The 15607-nt window shown below is 40.3% G+C and overlaps 1 protein-coding gene across 1 annotated transcript; it reads left to right on the top strand.

The window, feature by feature from the left end:
- The first annotated feature begins 1506 nt into the window (after window positions 1–1506).
- Window positions 1507–12834, top strand: LOC137374955 (extracellular calcium-sensing receptor-like). The gene is made up of 5 exons (XM_068041568.1): window positions 1507–1764; window positions 3261–4094; window positions 4265–4492; window positions 10421–10544; window positions 11921–12834. Exons 1-5 carry the CDS (start codon window positions 1507–1509, stop codon window positions 12832–12834), a joined length of 2358 nt encoding a protein of 785 aa, XP_067897669.1.
- The last annotated feature ends 2773 nt before the right edge of the window (window positions 12835–15607 follow it).

The following is a 15607-nucleotide window of genomic DNA, read 5'->3' as shown; positions in this document are numbered from 1 at the left end:
GAAGAAAGTTATTTTTTTCTTCTAAATAAAGGGAGAAACCCACGTGAGGAGGCAAGGCCCACAGTACAGAACACGGATTCAATAGGGAAATTGCGATTGAGAGATTCTAAATTTTATTTCCAAATGCTGATGAATTGTAGCGGCAACAAAAGACTTGGGTGGGGAGAGTTAGAAATTGTTCAGTCTTTAAATCCTGATTAAGAATGAATTGGAGCCGAAGCACGATGTGAATCTTAACTTCGATACAATGAAACGGAGGAACATTCCATTTTGTGCACTTAGGAGACACCAGAAAATAATTCTTAATATTTGTAGAATAGAAAAACTATCGAGAAAGACTGGCAGAGAGAAAGAGTGCGAGACAGAAGGACAGAGCGCCAGAGAAGAAATATACCGAGGTTGAACACAGTCAAATCGGCATAATGTTTCACTCGTTAAGTTTTCATCGGAACTCTTCATGATGAAAGACCAATAACCAGAAACGTTAAGTGTTTCGCTGTTCCGCAGATGCCGTCTGACTCTTTGAGTGTGTCTAGCTTTTCCGGTTTTTATTTCAGATTGCCAAGACCAGCAGTATTTTGATTTTATTTTAGAGCCAAATCCACAAGTTGTACGCTAGCAATCCGGAAGATTAGTTAATTAGATCACATATTATTTTTGTATTCTAAAGCCCTTATCCGGCGTGGGGGAGGGAGTGGTGGTGTTGGCGATGGTGGAGGCGGGGGAGGGGGGTGGGGGGGGGGGGAGGGGATGTTGGGAGGGGGTGAAATGGGGTGGGGTTGTGAGGTGGGGTGGTGAGGCTGATGTGACGGAGCCACAAAGAAATAGGGGCAACACTTAATTCTTGGCCTTTTTATGGCAGTTCAAAATCAATGAGGAGAAAGTACACGTTTGATTGAATAAAGGAATCATAGCTAATTGGAGACAAGTTTGTATTGCAAGAAAGCTGCCCATTGCAGTTGTGGTGAGAGGCGGTAATGAACCCAAGAGATGATAGATATAAAAGGACTACAGATGGCACCATCAAAGCGCAGAGGCTTGTAGTTTCCAGAAACATGAAATAAGTTGGGGAGGGTGAGCGAACTCCAAGAAAAATATGTTAATCGTATCATTTTAGCGGGGAATTGCTCCACCACTATTTTATTTATCTAATGGCAATGCTGAAGCAAGGTCATTACCTTTACATACTTTAAAGAAGATTCAAAAAGTATTGTCAAGTTATATACAAGTATAGAATAGTTAATAATCATCAAGCATGTGTGCGGAAAGTTGCACTTGAGCATTGATTTTTAAAGCAATTATGCCTAAGCAATTGTCTACTGTATTAGCTTTTTGATTGCGGTGCGTCTTAATTCGTGAACAATCAGTTCGGACACTTACTTCTGGTATCTGAAAATAAATTAATGATAATATATCTTTGGAATGAAAAAATAATCTCAATTTTATCAACACGCAAATGTATTTTTCTGTAGCTTTTGGTTCAGAAGTTTTCGCTTTGTGCTGACGATGATTTTCGCCATTGAAGAAATCAACAAGAACCCAAGGCTGCTTCCTAATGTTACACTGGGTTACCGGATTTATGATACATGTACCATGCCTCTTTTTACTCTGAAATCAGCCTTTGAGTTTTTAAACAGAGGGGAAGACAAGTCTTCTAATTTTTCTTGCAAAAAGTCTTCTACAGTCTCTGCCATTGTCGGCGACTCTGGATCCTCGCAGTCTGTAGCAATGGCCACCTTAATCAGTCCATTCAGGATTCCGATGGTAAGATATTTATTGGTCATTGATCATAGCTAAAGATATAGTAACTACAATATCAAAGCAATGGATTATTCCAATTAATTGCCGGACTCTAATGTTAATCATTCCACTTTAATTTCATACTGACCATTTCTTGATATGTCTATTTAAACGCTAACTAATTAATAACTGCAGCGGGGAACAGCGTTATTTATAGAAAACTACATTTTTTGCAATTTGATAAGTATTGCCTTTTGCTTTACGTCTAAATTATGATTAAAGGCACCTATTGCTTTATAATACTATCAGCAGAGATAGAACAGGCTGGAGCTCTTTTTTGTAGAAAAGAGAAGGCGGAAAGATGATCTGATAGAGGCCTTTAACATTATGAAGAGCTTCGATAGGATAGATCTAGAGAAGATGCTTCCTCTTTTGGAAGTGTCCAGAACTAGGGACCATAAAAATAAAATAGCCCCTCATGAATCCAATAAGAAACTTCTTTCCTCAATTGTGACAGAAATATGGAACTCGCTATCACATGGAATGATTGCTGTGAATAGCATCGATACATTTAAGGGGAAACCGAATAAGTACATGGGGAGAAAGGAATCGATTATACATTAATGGGGCGAGATGAAGTAAAGTGGTAGGAGGCTCGTGCGGTGCATAAAAAGTGGTATAGATCTGTGGGCCGCATGGCCTGCTTCTGTGCTGTAAAAGAGTATGCAATCCTCTGTTACTTAATGGTTTCTTGCATCTAAAAGATATTTTAAATGAATTGTATCAGTGATGTTATTCCGATCTATTTTCATATGTACGGATATTAAAAATAAACTGGTGGGTCATGAACAAAGTTTTGAAATTCATATAATGAAGTGTTAACAGGGCAGATATTACTTTCTCTTCAGAACTAACTTGTTCTGTTTCTCAGTATCGTGTTCCGGGTGCCCTCTCTTCTAAAAGACTCATCTGATTTGTAACTGCTGTATTTTTTCCTTTAACTCCTCAGAATTATTCTGCACGGAGGGTTATTCAGCCCACCGTGCACGTGTCGGCTTTTTGAAGAGCTATCCAATTAATCTCAACCCACTGCTCCTTCCCCCCAGCCCTTCAACGTTTCCCATTCGAGTATATATCAAATTATTATCTACTCTAAGGAGAATAATCCCGAAGTATCTATATTATCCACCTGTGAAGCCACGTAACCCTAGCATCATTCCGGTAAATCTTTCCCGAACTTTCTCCAACACATAAAAATCTATAACTAAAACCGAAAATGCTGAACATACTCAGCAGTGTCTTCCACAATTTGTGAAGACGAAGAAAAGGAAGTCAATGTTTCCGTTTTAAACCATCTTTTGGATTTTCTGTAATTTTTTTCCCACATCCGTAGTGAGTGCTTCCAGAATTTTCTGGAACTGAATGAAGAATACATACTCTACGCAGTACATTGCATGTCACAGGAATTATCAGAGTCGACTTAGGAAATTTTAATATGCTCCAATTTTAATTTTCCACAGGTCAGCTACTTTTCCACCTGTACATGCCTGAGTAACAGGAAGGAATATCCATCGTTTTTCAGAACAATACCAAGCGACTATTTTCAGGCAAGGGCGTTAGCCCAGCTCGTAAAGCATTTTGGCTGGACATGGATCGGGACCATTCAAAACAACGATGATTATGGTAACTTTGGGATGCAAGCTTTCACAGAAGCTGTCCAACAATTTGGCGTTTGTATTGCATTCTCTGAGTCAATTCATAGAACATACCACAGAGACAAGATACTTAGAATCGTAGAATCTCTAAAGAAATCCTCAACCAAGGTTGTTGTAGCGTTTGTTGCGCCTGCGGAGATGACAATTTTATTGAATGAAGTTGTCCGACAGAATGTGACGGGTGTACAATGGATAGGAAGCGAGGCCTGGGTATCCACGCAATCGCTACCTCAGAAAGAAAGCCGAGATTTTGTGTCTGGCACAATCGGAGTTGCAATTCGTCAGGTAGCTATCCCAGGCCTGAAAGAATTTCTCATGGATGTCCACCCTTCTGTGCATCCAGGCAATCTTTTAATTAAGAAGTTTTGGGAATTAGCCTTCAACTGTACATTTCTGAGAACAGCAAACAAAACAGATAAAATGCCATCTGCTGTGTTGAATGAATGCACTGGAAGAGAGAGTTTGCAGACGGCATATAATGAATTTACTAATGTTTCGCAGTACAGGGTTACTTATAACGTATATAAAGCAACATACGGAATAGCCCACGCTCTTCATAACATGCTGTCTTGTCAAAATGGCAAAGGACCATTTCCACAAAAACGTTGTGCAAATATTTCAAGTTTTCAACCATGGCAGGTAAGGGGAAAATATTGTTAACAGTTGGGTGATTTAAAATATGTATGTTTATAAACTGGTTTCAGTTCAAACAGTGGTAGCAGTATAGGAGTTAAAGGCTATATTAAATGTTTCAGGTTTCTTCTTAATAAAGTATTGCTAACTTCTCCATTCTTAATTCCATGTTAAAGCTTTTGCATTATATGAAAACAGTCAATTTCACTACCAAGATCGGTGAAAATATGTATTTTGATGAAAATGGAGATCCAGTTGCAACATATGACATCGTAAACTGGCAGCCCAATGTCGCTGGTGGCGTGGATATCGTAGGTGTTGGAGTCTATGACGGATCAGCTCCCCCAGGACAAGAACTAGTGATAAAGGACGAAGCAATTGTATGGAGTGGAGGTCAGAATACGGTAGGGACACTAGAATTAGAACATTACAGCGCAGTACAGGCCCTTCGGCCCTCGATGTTGCGCCGACCTGTGAAACCATCTGACCTACACTATTCCATTTTCATCCATATGTCTATCCAATGACCACTTAAATGCCCTTAAAGTTGGCGAGTCTACTACTGCTGCAGGCAGGGCGTTCCACGCCCCTACTACTCTCTGAGTAAAGAAACTACCTCTGACATCTGTCCTATATCTATCACCCCTCAACTTAAAGCTATGACCCCTCGTGTTTGCCATCACCATCCGAGGAAAAAAACTCTCACTATCCACCCTATCTAACCCTCTGAATATCTTATATGTCTCTATTAAGTCACCTCTCCTCCTCCTTCTCTCCAACGAAAACAACCTCAGGTCCCTCAGCCTTTCCTCCTAAGACCTTCCCTCCATACCAGGCAACATCCTAGTAAATCTCCTCTGCACCCTTTCCAAAGCTTCCACATCCTTCCTATTATGCGGTGACCAGAACTGCACGCAATACTCCAGGTGCGGTCTCACCAGAGTTTTGTACAGCTGCAGCATGACCTCGTGGCTCCGAAACTCGATTCCCCTACTAATAAAAGCTAACACACCATATGCCTTCTTAACAGCCCTATTAACCTGGGTAGCAACCTTCAGGGATTTATGCACCTGCACACCAAGATCTCTCTGTTCATCTACACTACCAAGAATCTTCCCATTAGCCCAGTACTCTGCATTCCTGTTACTCCTTCCAAAGTGAATCACCTCACACTTTTCCGCATTAAACTCCATTTGCCATCTCTCAGCCCAGCTCTGCAGCCTATCTATGTCCCTCTGTACCCTACAACATCCTTCGGCACTATCCACAACTCCACCGACCTTAGTGTCATCCGCAAATTTACTAACCCACCTCTTCCAGGTCATTTATAAAAATGACAAACAGCAGTGGCCCCAAAACAGATCCTTGCGGTACACCACTAGTAACTAAACTCCAGGATGAACATTTGCCATCAACCACCACCCTCTGTCTTCTTCCAGCTAGCCAATTTCTGATCCAAAGCTCTAAATCACCTTCAACCCCATACTTCCGTATTTTCTGCAATCGCCTACCATGGGGAACCTTATCAAACGCCTTACTGAAATCCATATACACCACATCCACTGCTTTACCCTCATCCACCTGATTGGTCACGTTCTCGAAAAACTCAATAAGGTTTGTGAGGCACGACCTACCCGTCACAAAACCGTGCTGACTATCGCTAATGAACTTATTCTTTTCAAGATGATTATAAATCCTGTCACTTATAATATTTTCCAACATTTTACCCACAACCGAAGTAAGGCTCACAGGTCTATAATTACCATGGCTGTCTCTACTCCCCTTCTTGAACAAGGGGGCAACATTTGCTATCCTCCAGTCTTCCGGCACTATTCCTGTCGACAATGATGACATAAAGATCAAGGACAAAGGCTCCGCAATCTCCTCCCTGGCTTCCCAGAGAATCCTAGGATAAATCCCATCTGGCCCAGGGGACTTATCTATTTTCACACTTTCCAAAATTGCTAACACCTCCTCCTTGTGAACCTCAATCCCATCTAGCCTAGTAGCCTGAATCTCAGTATTCTCCTCGACAACATTTTCTTTTTCTACTGTCAATACTGACGCAAAATATTCATTTAACACTTCCCCTATCTCCTCTGATTCCACACACAACTTCCCACTACTATCCTTGATTGGCCCTAATCTAACTCTAGTCATTCTTTTATTCCTGATATACCTATAGAAAGCCTTAGGGTTTTCCCTGATCCTATCCGCCAATGACTTCTCGTGTCCTCTCCTTGCTCTTCTTAGCTCTCCCTTTAGATCCTTCCTGGCTAGCTTGTAACTCTCAAGCGCCCTAACTGAGCCTTCACGTCTCATCCTAACATAAGCCTTCTTCTTCCTCTTGACAAGCTCTTCAACTTCTTTAGTGAACCACGGCTCCCTCGCTCGACAACTTCCTCCCTGCCTGACAGGTACACACTTATCAAGGACACGCAGTAGCTGCTCCTTGAATAAGCTCCACATTTCGATTGTGCCCATCCCCTGCAGTTTCCTTCCCCATCCTACGCATCCTAAATCTTGCCTAATCGCATCATAATTTCCTTTCCCCCAGCGATAATCCTTGCCCTGTGGTATATACATGTCGCTGCCGATCACTAAGGTAAACCTAACCGAATTGTGATCACTACCACCAAAGTGCTCACCTACATCTAAATCTAACACCTGGCCGGGTTCATTACCCAGTACCAAATCCAATGTGGCATCGCCCCTGGTTGGCCTGTCTACATACTGTGTCAGAAAACCCTCCTGCACACACTGGACAAAAACTGACCCATATAAAGTACTCGAACTATAGTATTTCCAGTCAATATTTGGAAAGTTAAAGTGCCCCATAACAACTACCCTGTTACTCTCGCCCCTGTCGAGAATCATCTTCGCTATCCTTTCCTCTACATCTCTGGAACTATTCGGAGGTCTATAAAAGACTCCCAACAGGGTGACCTCACCTCTCCTGTTTCTAACCTCGGCCCATACTACCTCAGTAGACGAGTCCTCAAACGTCCTTTCTGTCGCTGTAATACTCTCCTTGATTAACAATGCCACACCTTCCCCCCCCCCCCCCTCCCCCCTCTTTTACCATCTTCTCTGTTCTTACTGAAACATCTAAAACCCGGAACCTGCAACATCCATTCCTGCCACTGCTCTACCCATGTCTCCGAAATGGCCACTACATCGAGATCCCAGGTACCAACTCATGCTGCAAGCTCACCCACCTTATTCCGGAAGCTCCTGGCGTTGAAGTAGACACACTTTAAACCAGGTTCTTGCTTGCCAGTGCCCTCTTGCGTCCTTGTAACCTTATCCCTGACCTCACTACTCTCAACATCCTGTACACTGGCACTACAATTTAGGTTCCCACTAAGATCACAACACTGCGGCAAATGGTGTAGTTAAAATCTAAAAAAGCAACGATACAACTTCAAGAATTTACTTGTCTTGAAATCCTAAATTGAAATAATACATATGATTGATTATTTCTTTCCAATGAGGGTGACACTTTTATCAAAATTTGAAGGAAGTTATTGCATGGCCATTTCATATTGTTACATGTTGTCAACAATAACTTTATAACTTTTGTCAAGTGAATTCCTGGCCTCAGATGTCCAGGTTATTGTTTACCTCCGTTTCTAGGTTTGTGAATTATATGTTAATTCTGAGAGATGTTTTTTTGCAGAATCATATCGATGGTGATTCTGCTCTGAACGGATAACTTTGCTTTAAGCCAGTAAGTCAACTGGCCAGCAGTTATGACATCCATTCTGCTGATTAGAAACAAATAGGAGCTTGGAGATGTCACATCAGATTAGAGTCTCCCAAGCAATATCTATTTGGAAGGTTGAACCAGTCGGCGAACCTACTACTGATTCAGCTTCCCAAATAAACTTTTCGGGGAGAAAATGGGGCCATGGACAATTAACTTACTTTTCTTCAAAAGCAGGTGCATTCATATTTCAGTTTGTATTGTTTTGATCCAATAATTCATTGCATTCGCACACAGTGGTGTTTCACTCCCTTTCCACCGAATTCCTTTATGTGCTGTGTTTGTGTTTGCCTTTTCAATGCTGAGTGTTTCACTCCCGGCTTTGTCAAGAGTCCTAACCCCATGTCACAAAACTACATAAAATGAGATAGTCCAATTACCTGACCTGTTTATTTTTCTTGAAACTTAGAAAGGAGGAATTGACCTGACTGTCTTCATGGAAAATATTGACAAAGCAAGTAATAATTATGACTGCTGATCGAAAATCATGGGCAGAAATTGTGATTGCAAGAAGTATCTCCACCAACAATCCAAGTTGACGTATATTGACCAACAGCGATTTGAACTATAACTGGCGTATTTAGATGCTACCATTGAAAAATACCCATGATACGCCTTGTGAAAAAACTATTTTCAATCGCAAAAGATTTCGTCCTTAATGTTCAGAAATCGATAGCAATATTCTTGACAAGCATCGCAATAACTTAAAAAAAATAAAATATTTTTTTAAGATTGTTTAATCTATAAATAAGCCACAAATCTGGAAACCTCTCGGCGTATATAATAATATATTTTTTTACCCTCAATCTCCCATTATCTCCATGCCTCAGTCACCTTCTGCTAAACGTGAGATGGTAGCAAGTGACACTCTCCGTGTACGAGGCTTGTCGGCGATTGTTCTGGAGCTATTGACTGTCTGCACTGACACAGCTAAATCAGATTCTATCTACTTCATAAGCCCACAGACAGATATTTTCCAGTGGGCGTCAGCAGAATCTGTACATCTCCAGTCCGTGTAGCTTTGCTTCGCACTTGATGAAGTCAAGCTCATACTTTCATTTGGAGATCAAGAAAATCAGATTGGTAACTCAAATTATGTTATGGAAAAGTAATGTTATTTCAGACATATACTCACATTTGCACTGTGATTGCTTTGCGAAGGGGGCAATTTTCTTTCCGAGTGATACTAATGATATTTGCTGTTAAAATCCAGATAAAAGCAGCAACATATTCGCAGAAGTCGATGGAGCTGTATTGAGCAGCACAGTATTAGTTGCATAACATAGATGCAATAGTTGGCCATTCATCCCATCTAGCCTGCTGTGCGACTCAACGAGATCAAGATTGATCTGGACCTTAACTCCATCCTCCTTGTTTCCTTATTCCTTAATACTCTTGGCGAGAAAAAATCTATCGATCTCAGATTTAAAAGTATTAATGAATATTTTAGGGAGAGGGTTTCACACTGTCAACACGTTTTGCGTGAATAAGTATTTCCTAACTTCTCCCCTGAATGGTCTGTCTTCGACTTTAATGGCCACTTTACATGGCCACTATTCGTCGTACCATTTGTTTATTCCAGATGTGTCCCCCATTGGTTTATTCATTTTGCGTGCATTGCTAGCAAGGACAGCATGTATTTCTCAACTCCAATTACCCTTAGATGAGTGGCTTACTAAGTAATTTTAGAGGGAAGTTAAGAGTGAACGACTTTGGCAAATGTTTGAAGACACATAGCTGCCAAACCAGGGAAGGAAGGCAGATTTCCTTTCCTCAAAGGCAAAGAACCAGGTAGGTTTTGTACAACAACCCGGTAGTTACATGGCCACTATTCGTCGTACCATTTGTTTATTCCAGATGTGTTTACTAACTGGATTTAAATTCCCCAGTTACTGCAGTGGGATTTGAACTTATGCCTTAGTCTATCCAAGCAACAAAGTTCACTCGCAATCTCTCCTAGCTATTGATCCAAACCTCGGGAATATTTTAAGCAAATAGCCCCTTAACCTACTATACTTCAGGAAATGCACGCCTAATTTATGTATTCGCTCCTCATAATCTAATCTTGCAGCTCTGATATCTTTCTGGCGAATCTGTGCTGAACTTCTTCCAAGCGCAATATACAAATTCCTGTGTGGTAGTACCTAGGAATGTACACAGTACTCCAGATGTGATCTAGTAATGGCTTTATATCGTTGTAGGAAAACGCCCTCCTCTTTATATTCCAACTCTCTAATTATAAATGTCAACATCCATTAGCCAGTCTGATTGTTTCATTCCCCTGTATACTACTTTAATTATATCCTCAAACATTTAAATTAGGCTTGTTAGACAGCTTACTCTTTTTTACAAATCCATGTTGACTCTCTTTAATCAACTCAAATTTCTCTAAGTGCTCAGCACTCTGTCCTTAATTATAAATTCCAATAACTTGCCCACCACTGTTGTTAAAACAACAAGTCTATAATTTCCTGTTATCTCTCTTTCACCTTTCTTAAATAATGGCGTGAAGTATGCAATGTCACTTAATAACTAAATAATAGAATTTTCTCTTCTTGATAACAAGGTTCCACGATCAGTTTGTTCCGAAAACTGTCCCCGTGGGACGAGGAAAGCAACAAGGAAAGGAGAACCCCTTTGCTGCTTTGACTGCATAAAATGCACTGATGGTGAAATTAGCAACGTCACTGGTAAGAAGCAACAAGAAGGATCGCTTGTTGTTGTATGCCTGGTGAGAGATGATTTCTTCTGATTCCTAAAAGAAAAGAAAGCGGGCAAGAAGTATTTTAAGAAACCTTTGCGGTTTTCCTTGAAAAGCAAACATTGAACAAGATCACTATGCAAGAAAGGAGAGATAAAATGCAGAACTACAGACCTGTTAGTTTCAAGTCAGTAGCAGGGAAAATGCTAGAATCTGTTATAAAGGATGCGAGAACTAGACATTTAGAGCATCATGATATGATTGGGCAGAGTCAACATGGATTTATGAAAGGGAAATCATATTTGACGAACTTGTTGGTATTTTCTGAGGATGCTACTTGTAGCATAGATAATGGAGAACCAGTGGATGTGGTGTATTTGGATTTTCAGAATGCTTTTGACAAGGTCGCACACAGGAGGTTAGTAAACTAAATTAGAGCACAGGGATTAGGGGCAATATACTGCTATGGATTGAGAATTGGTTAATAGCCAGAAAACAGAATAGGAATAAACGGGTCATTCTCAGGAGGGCAGGCTGTTACTAGTGGAGTACCGCAAGGATCAGTGCTGGGGCCACAGCTGATCACAATCGAGATAAATGATTTGGATGTGGGGACCAAAGGTAATATTTCCTGATTTGCTGATGACACAAAACTAGGTGGGAAGTAAATTGTGAAGAGGATGCAAGTAGGCTTCAATGGGACTTGGACAGGCTAAGTGAATGGGCAAGAACACAGCAGGCAGAATGTAATGTGAATAAGTGTGAAGTTATCCACTTTGATAGAAAAAAAAGGACTAAGTATTTCTTAAATGGTGAGAACATGGGAAGTGCTGATGTCCAAAGGGACCTGAGTGTCCTTGTTCACGAGTCACTAAAAACTAGCATACAGGTGCAGTAGCAATTATGAAAGCAAATGATATGTTGGTCTTCATCATAAAGGGATTTGAGCACAGGAGTAAAGATGTCTTGCTGCAATTGTATGGAGCCTTGGTGAGACTAAACATGGAGTATCGTATACAGTTTTGGTCTCCACATCTAAAGAAGGACATACTTTCCATAGAGGGAGTGCAACGGAGGTTCACCAGACTAATCCCTGGGATGGCGAAATGGTCTTCTGAGAAGAGATTGAGGAAACTGGGCCTGTATCCTCCAGAGTTTCGAAGAATGAGAGGTGATCGCAATAAAACTTACAAAATTCTTAGAGGACGTGAGAGGGTGAATGTAGATAGAATGTCTCCCCTGACTAGTGAGTCCAGAACCAGGGGACATAGTTTCAGAATAATGGGTAGGCTATTTAAGACTGAGATGAGGAGGAGTGTTTAACCAGATTCAATTTTCTATGTATTTTTATTTCCTTTCGTTTAGATTCACCAGATTGCATTAAATGTCCATGGGAATACCGATCTAATTGGCAACGAGACGAATGCATATTAAAGGAGATTGAATTTCTTTCTTTTAGCGATATGATGGGGATTATTTTGATGTCGCTGGCATTGCTTGGAGCGTCTATAACGATCGGCGTATTTGCTTTGTTTTATGTTTATAGAAATACTCCTATTGTTAAAGCTAACAACTCTGAGTTAAGTTTTCTGCTTCTGTTTGCATTAACTCTGTGTTTTCTGTGTTCAATTACATTCATTGGGGAACCTTCCATTTGGTCTTGTACATCACGTCACATAGCATTCGGTATCATTTTTGTCCTTTGTATTTCGTGCGTTTTGAGTAAAACAGTTGTTGTGGTAATGGCATTTAATGCAATCCTTCCCAGTAATAACAAGATGAGGTGGTTTGGACCTAATCAGCAGCGCCTATCTGTTTGTGCCCTTACTCTAGTGCAATGCTTAATATGCACCGTTTGGCTAAGAACATCACCTCCTTATCCTCTAAAGAACAGTGATTATTATAACGAAATAATTGTTTTTGAATGCAATGTAGGGTCGCCAATAGCTTTTTATTGTGTACTCGGCTATATTGGATTTCTGTCTTGTGTGTGTTTTGTGGTTGCTTTTCTAGCTCGACGACTTCCAAACAATTTCAACGAAGCGAAACACATCACGTTTAGTATGATTATCTTCTGCGCTGTGTGGATAACTTTCATTCCAGCTTATATAAGCTCCCCTGGCAAATATACCGTAGCTGTGGAAGTGTTTGCGATTTTAGCATCCAGCTTTGGACTGTTTGTCTGTATTTTTGCTCCTAAATGTCATATTATCCTGCTGAAAAAAGAAAAGAATACGAAGAAGCATATGATGGATAAAATGGCTTCTAAGGACCTTTGATGATTCCTCCAAAGCTTTGTAATGTAACGCAGGTGAAGGAAATTTATTCACTTGAAGTAAATACTGTTATCATCATTTTACTTATAACAATATTAATATTAGAATAAAATATACAGTACTTGTAAAAAGTGAAAATTCTGTTTTGTAACTGTGTCAAATGGAGTCGTAAAGTTGTAGCTGCATGTATTGAAATTCAGTAGGCAATTTTAAAATATGTATCACTTCTTTTATCATTGGAAAGAGTTTGGGATAGGGGTACAGCAGGAAGGGTGGAAAGTAGGATAGAGTAGAGATGGGAGACAATCGCAGAAGGAGGCAGAGTGGAACAGGACATTAATTCTTCTATGTTAAGCTTACCAGGCCTTGATGAAAAATTGGATTTTATTTTTAGAAATGAATGTAATGTTGAAAAATAATGCTGCCTCGTCTAAGAGTTGTGTTTTGATTCCTTTTCATTTCTATCCAGGAAGCTGTATGTGCCACAATGCATTTGTTTGTGTCCAATTGAAAACCAGGACGCTTCTTTAAAGCATCAAAGCTTTTTTTTGTTGACTCAATGTCTTTTGCATTCTCAGAGTGACTTATGATTTCATATTTGTAAGCCAAAATCTATATTAAATATTATGCAAGACTGAAGAAAGTGACGAAGCCTGAGGGTATCAATAGTGTCTCAGTGAGCAGCACGTTCACCTCAGTCAGAACGTTGGGATTCGAACCTTGCTGCAGAGACCTGAACGCAAATACTTTTCTGTTGGAGGTATCGTCTTTTGAATGAGATGTTAAACCGAAGCTCCAAGTGCTCTCTTAGATCCCATGGAAGTATTTCTAACATGAGCAATGGAGTTCTTCCGGGGTGCCGACCAATATTTATTGATCAAACAATGTCACTAAATATCTGTCCATTGTCCCAATTTTGTTTCTAAAACCTTGCTTGTGCAAATTTTCTGCCCCGTTTCCTGCAACATTGCAATATTGACTGCACTTCAAAAGTACTTAATTGGTTGAAATCCGGTTGGGACGCCCTGAGATAGTGAAACGTGCTACGTAAGTGCAAGCTCTTTATTTTTTTGCATGCTTTCTTGGAATTGCAGTTTAGCAGAATGGCACACTTACATAGACACAAGTAGAGCCCTACCAAATTCATGGCGTGGAAAAGTGCAACACGAGCCATTAAATCTCGGATTTAATCTCCATGAAATCGGCGATTTTGTGAAATTCGCCTGTTTCAGTCATTGACACATGGCTCACCTTGCTGATTGATGGGCATGTTGCGGACATTGCGCATTTCAGTGATTTTATATGAGGCTCAACTTGCTGATTGGCAGATGAGACAGTGCTTCGAGTGCAGTTTTGAGAGAAGCAGTGGCAAGTGTGAGCCGATAAATGAGAATGCCAGAATCAGCAAATCAAAAGGGCCAAAACCATTACTTCAGCACATGGAGTGAAAGAACTTGGAAGCCAAATTCTGCATGCTGATGGTCGTATACTCTTTTATATGAGTTGCAATGTTTTCGTTGGATCACACATGGTGGGCAACAGTTCAGCGGCACTTAGAGTTCAAAAGTCATCACAGCAGAAAGGGAGCATCTAACACTGCACTGCAGGAAAATGGGTACATCCACAAAACAAGCAAGCAATAGTTTCATTTCATTTCATGAAGTGGACAGAGTGCTCATAAAATTGTCAGTTGGTTACAATGGAATTTGTGTATGCTTGTGCAACTGTCAACATACTATTAGAAAAACTTGATCACCCAAAGCTGCAGGTATTCATTCAATGTAATGTGCAAATTGCTTGCCAAGTGCAAATAAACTATGACAGGACTACCTAGCAAAGGTTTTTCCGACACATTGTGAGGCAATTCCAACAAATTTTGTGGATGCAGAGAGAGCTGGGTCTAAACACATACAGGTTTTCACAGCACAGAGACAGGGAATGAAGAAAGAGATTGTTGCAGGTTCTTGGTCCCAATGACATCTGGAGTGCTCATCTAGTGACATTACCATGACACCACCACCTTCCCCCATTTGCTGTTTACCCTGCTCAACTGCTTGGAAAGCAACTATGCTTACCGCTATGAGTTTGGCACTTCAGAAAATCAGGTACAAGTATACAGTATGCCTCCAAGGGAACAATAATCATCTTTATAATAGTTATGGAGGTGGATAAGGAACATTCACGCATAAAAATACTTAACTGGGGAAACGTTAACTTCAGTAAGTTGAAAATGGATCTGCCCCAAATTGACTGCAATAAAAAAATAGAAAAGCAAAGTAGTAACTGAACAATTGAAGGCCTTCAAAATTAATATGGTACCAGTATAGAAAAGACACAGTCCCAAAACGGAGAAAGCAAGGTTATCAACAGCTGCAGCTCCCTGGATGACAAAATATATAGGGATTGAAATGAAACAGAAAAAGGGGATTATGATACATGCATGGTTCATAACACAGTAGGGAAGTAAGCTGAATATAAAGGTGCAGAGAAGATCTAAAAATTGAATAAGAAGGACAAAGCTAAAGATAATAATAAGAAATTGGTAGCGAACGTAAAAAAAAGAACTGAAACTATTTTCAAAAACAGATAAATGGCAAACGAGTAGTCAAAGGAAGAGTGGAGTCAAGTAGGGATTAAGAAAGAGATCTTCATGTGGAAGCAGTGGGCATGGCTGAGGTTCAAGTTAATGCTTTATATTAGTCTTGGCTAGAGAAGAGGATTGTGCCAATGTAGCTGCAAAGTAGCAGGAAGTAGCGATTGTCGATAAAAAAATAGA

Source organism: Heterodontus francisci, chromosome 11, assembly GCF_036365525.1.
Source record: "Heterodontus francisci isolate sHetFra1 chromosome 11, sHetFra1.hap1, whole genome shotgun sequence".
NCBI lineage: Eukaryota > Metazoa > Chordata > Chondrichthyes > Heterodontiformes > Heterodontidae > Heterodontus > Heterodontus francisci.
The sequence above is the reverse complement of the archived record's forward strand: the minus strand, read 5'-3'. Positions and strand labels throughout refer to the sequence as shown.

Excerpts from the sequence above, each read along its gene's own strand:
- LOC137374955 (XM_068041568.1), top strand. The coding sequence starts at position 1,507 with ATGATTTTCGCCATTGAAGAAATCAACAAGAACCCAAGGCTGCTTCCT. Across the intron at positions 1,765-3,260 it reads GTCCATTCAGGATTCCGATG|GTCAGCTACTTTTCCACCTG; the intron begins GTAAGATATTTA and ends AATTTTCCACAG. Across the intron at positions 4,493-10,420 it reads GGAGTGGAGGTCAGAATACG|GTTCCACGATCAGTTTGTTC; the intron begins GTAGGGACACTA and ends CTTGATAACAAG.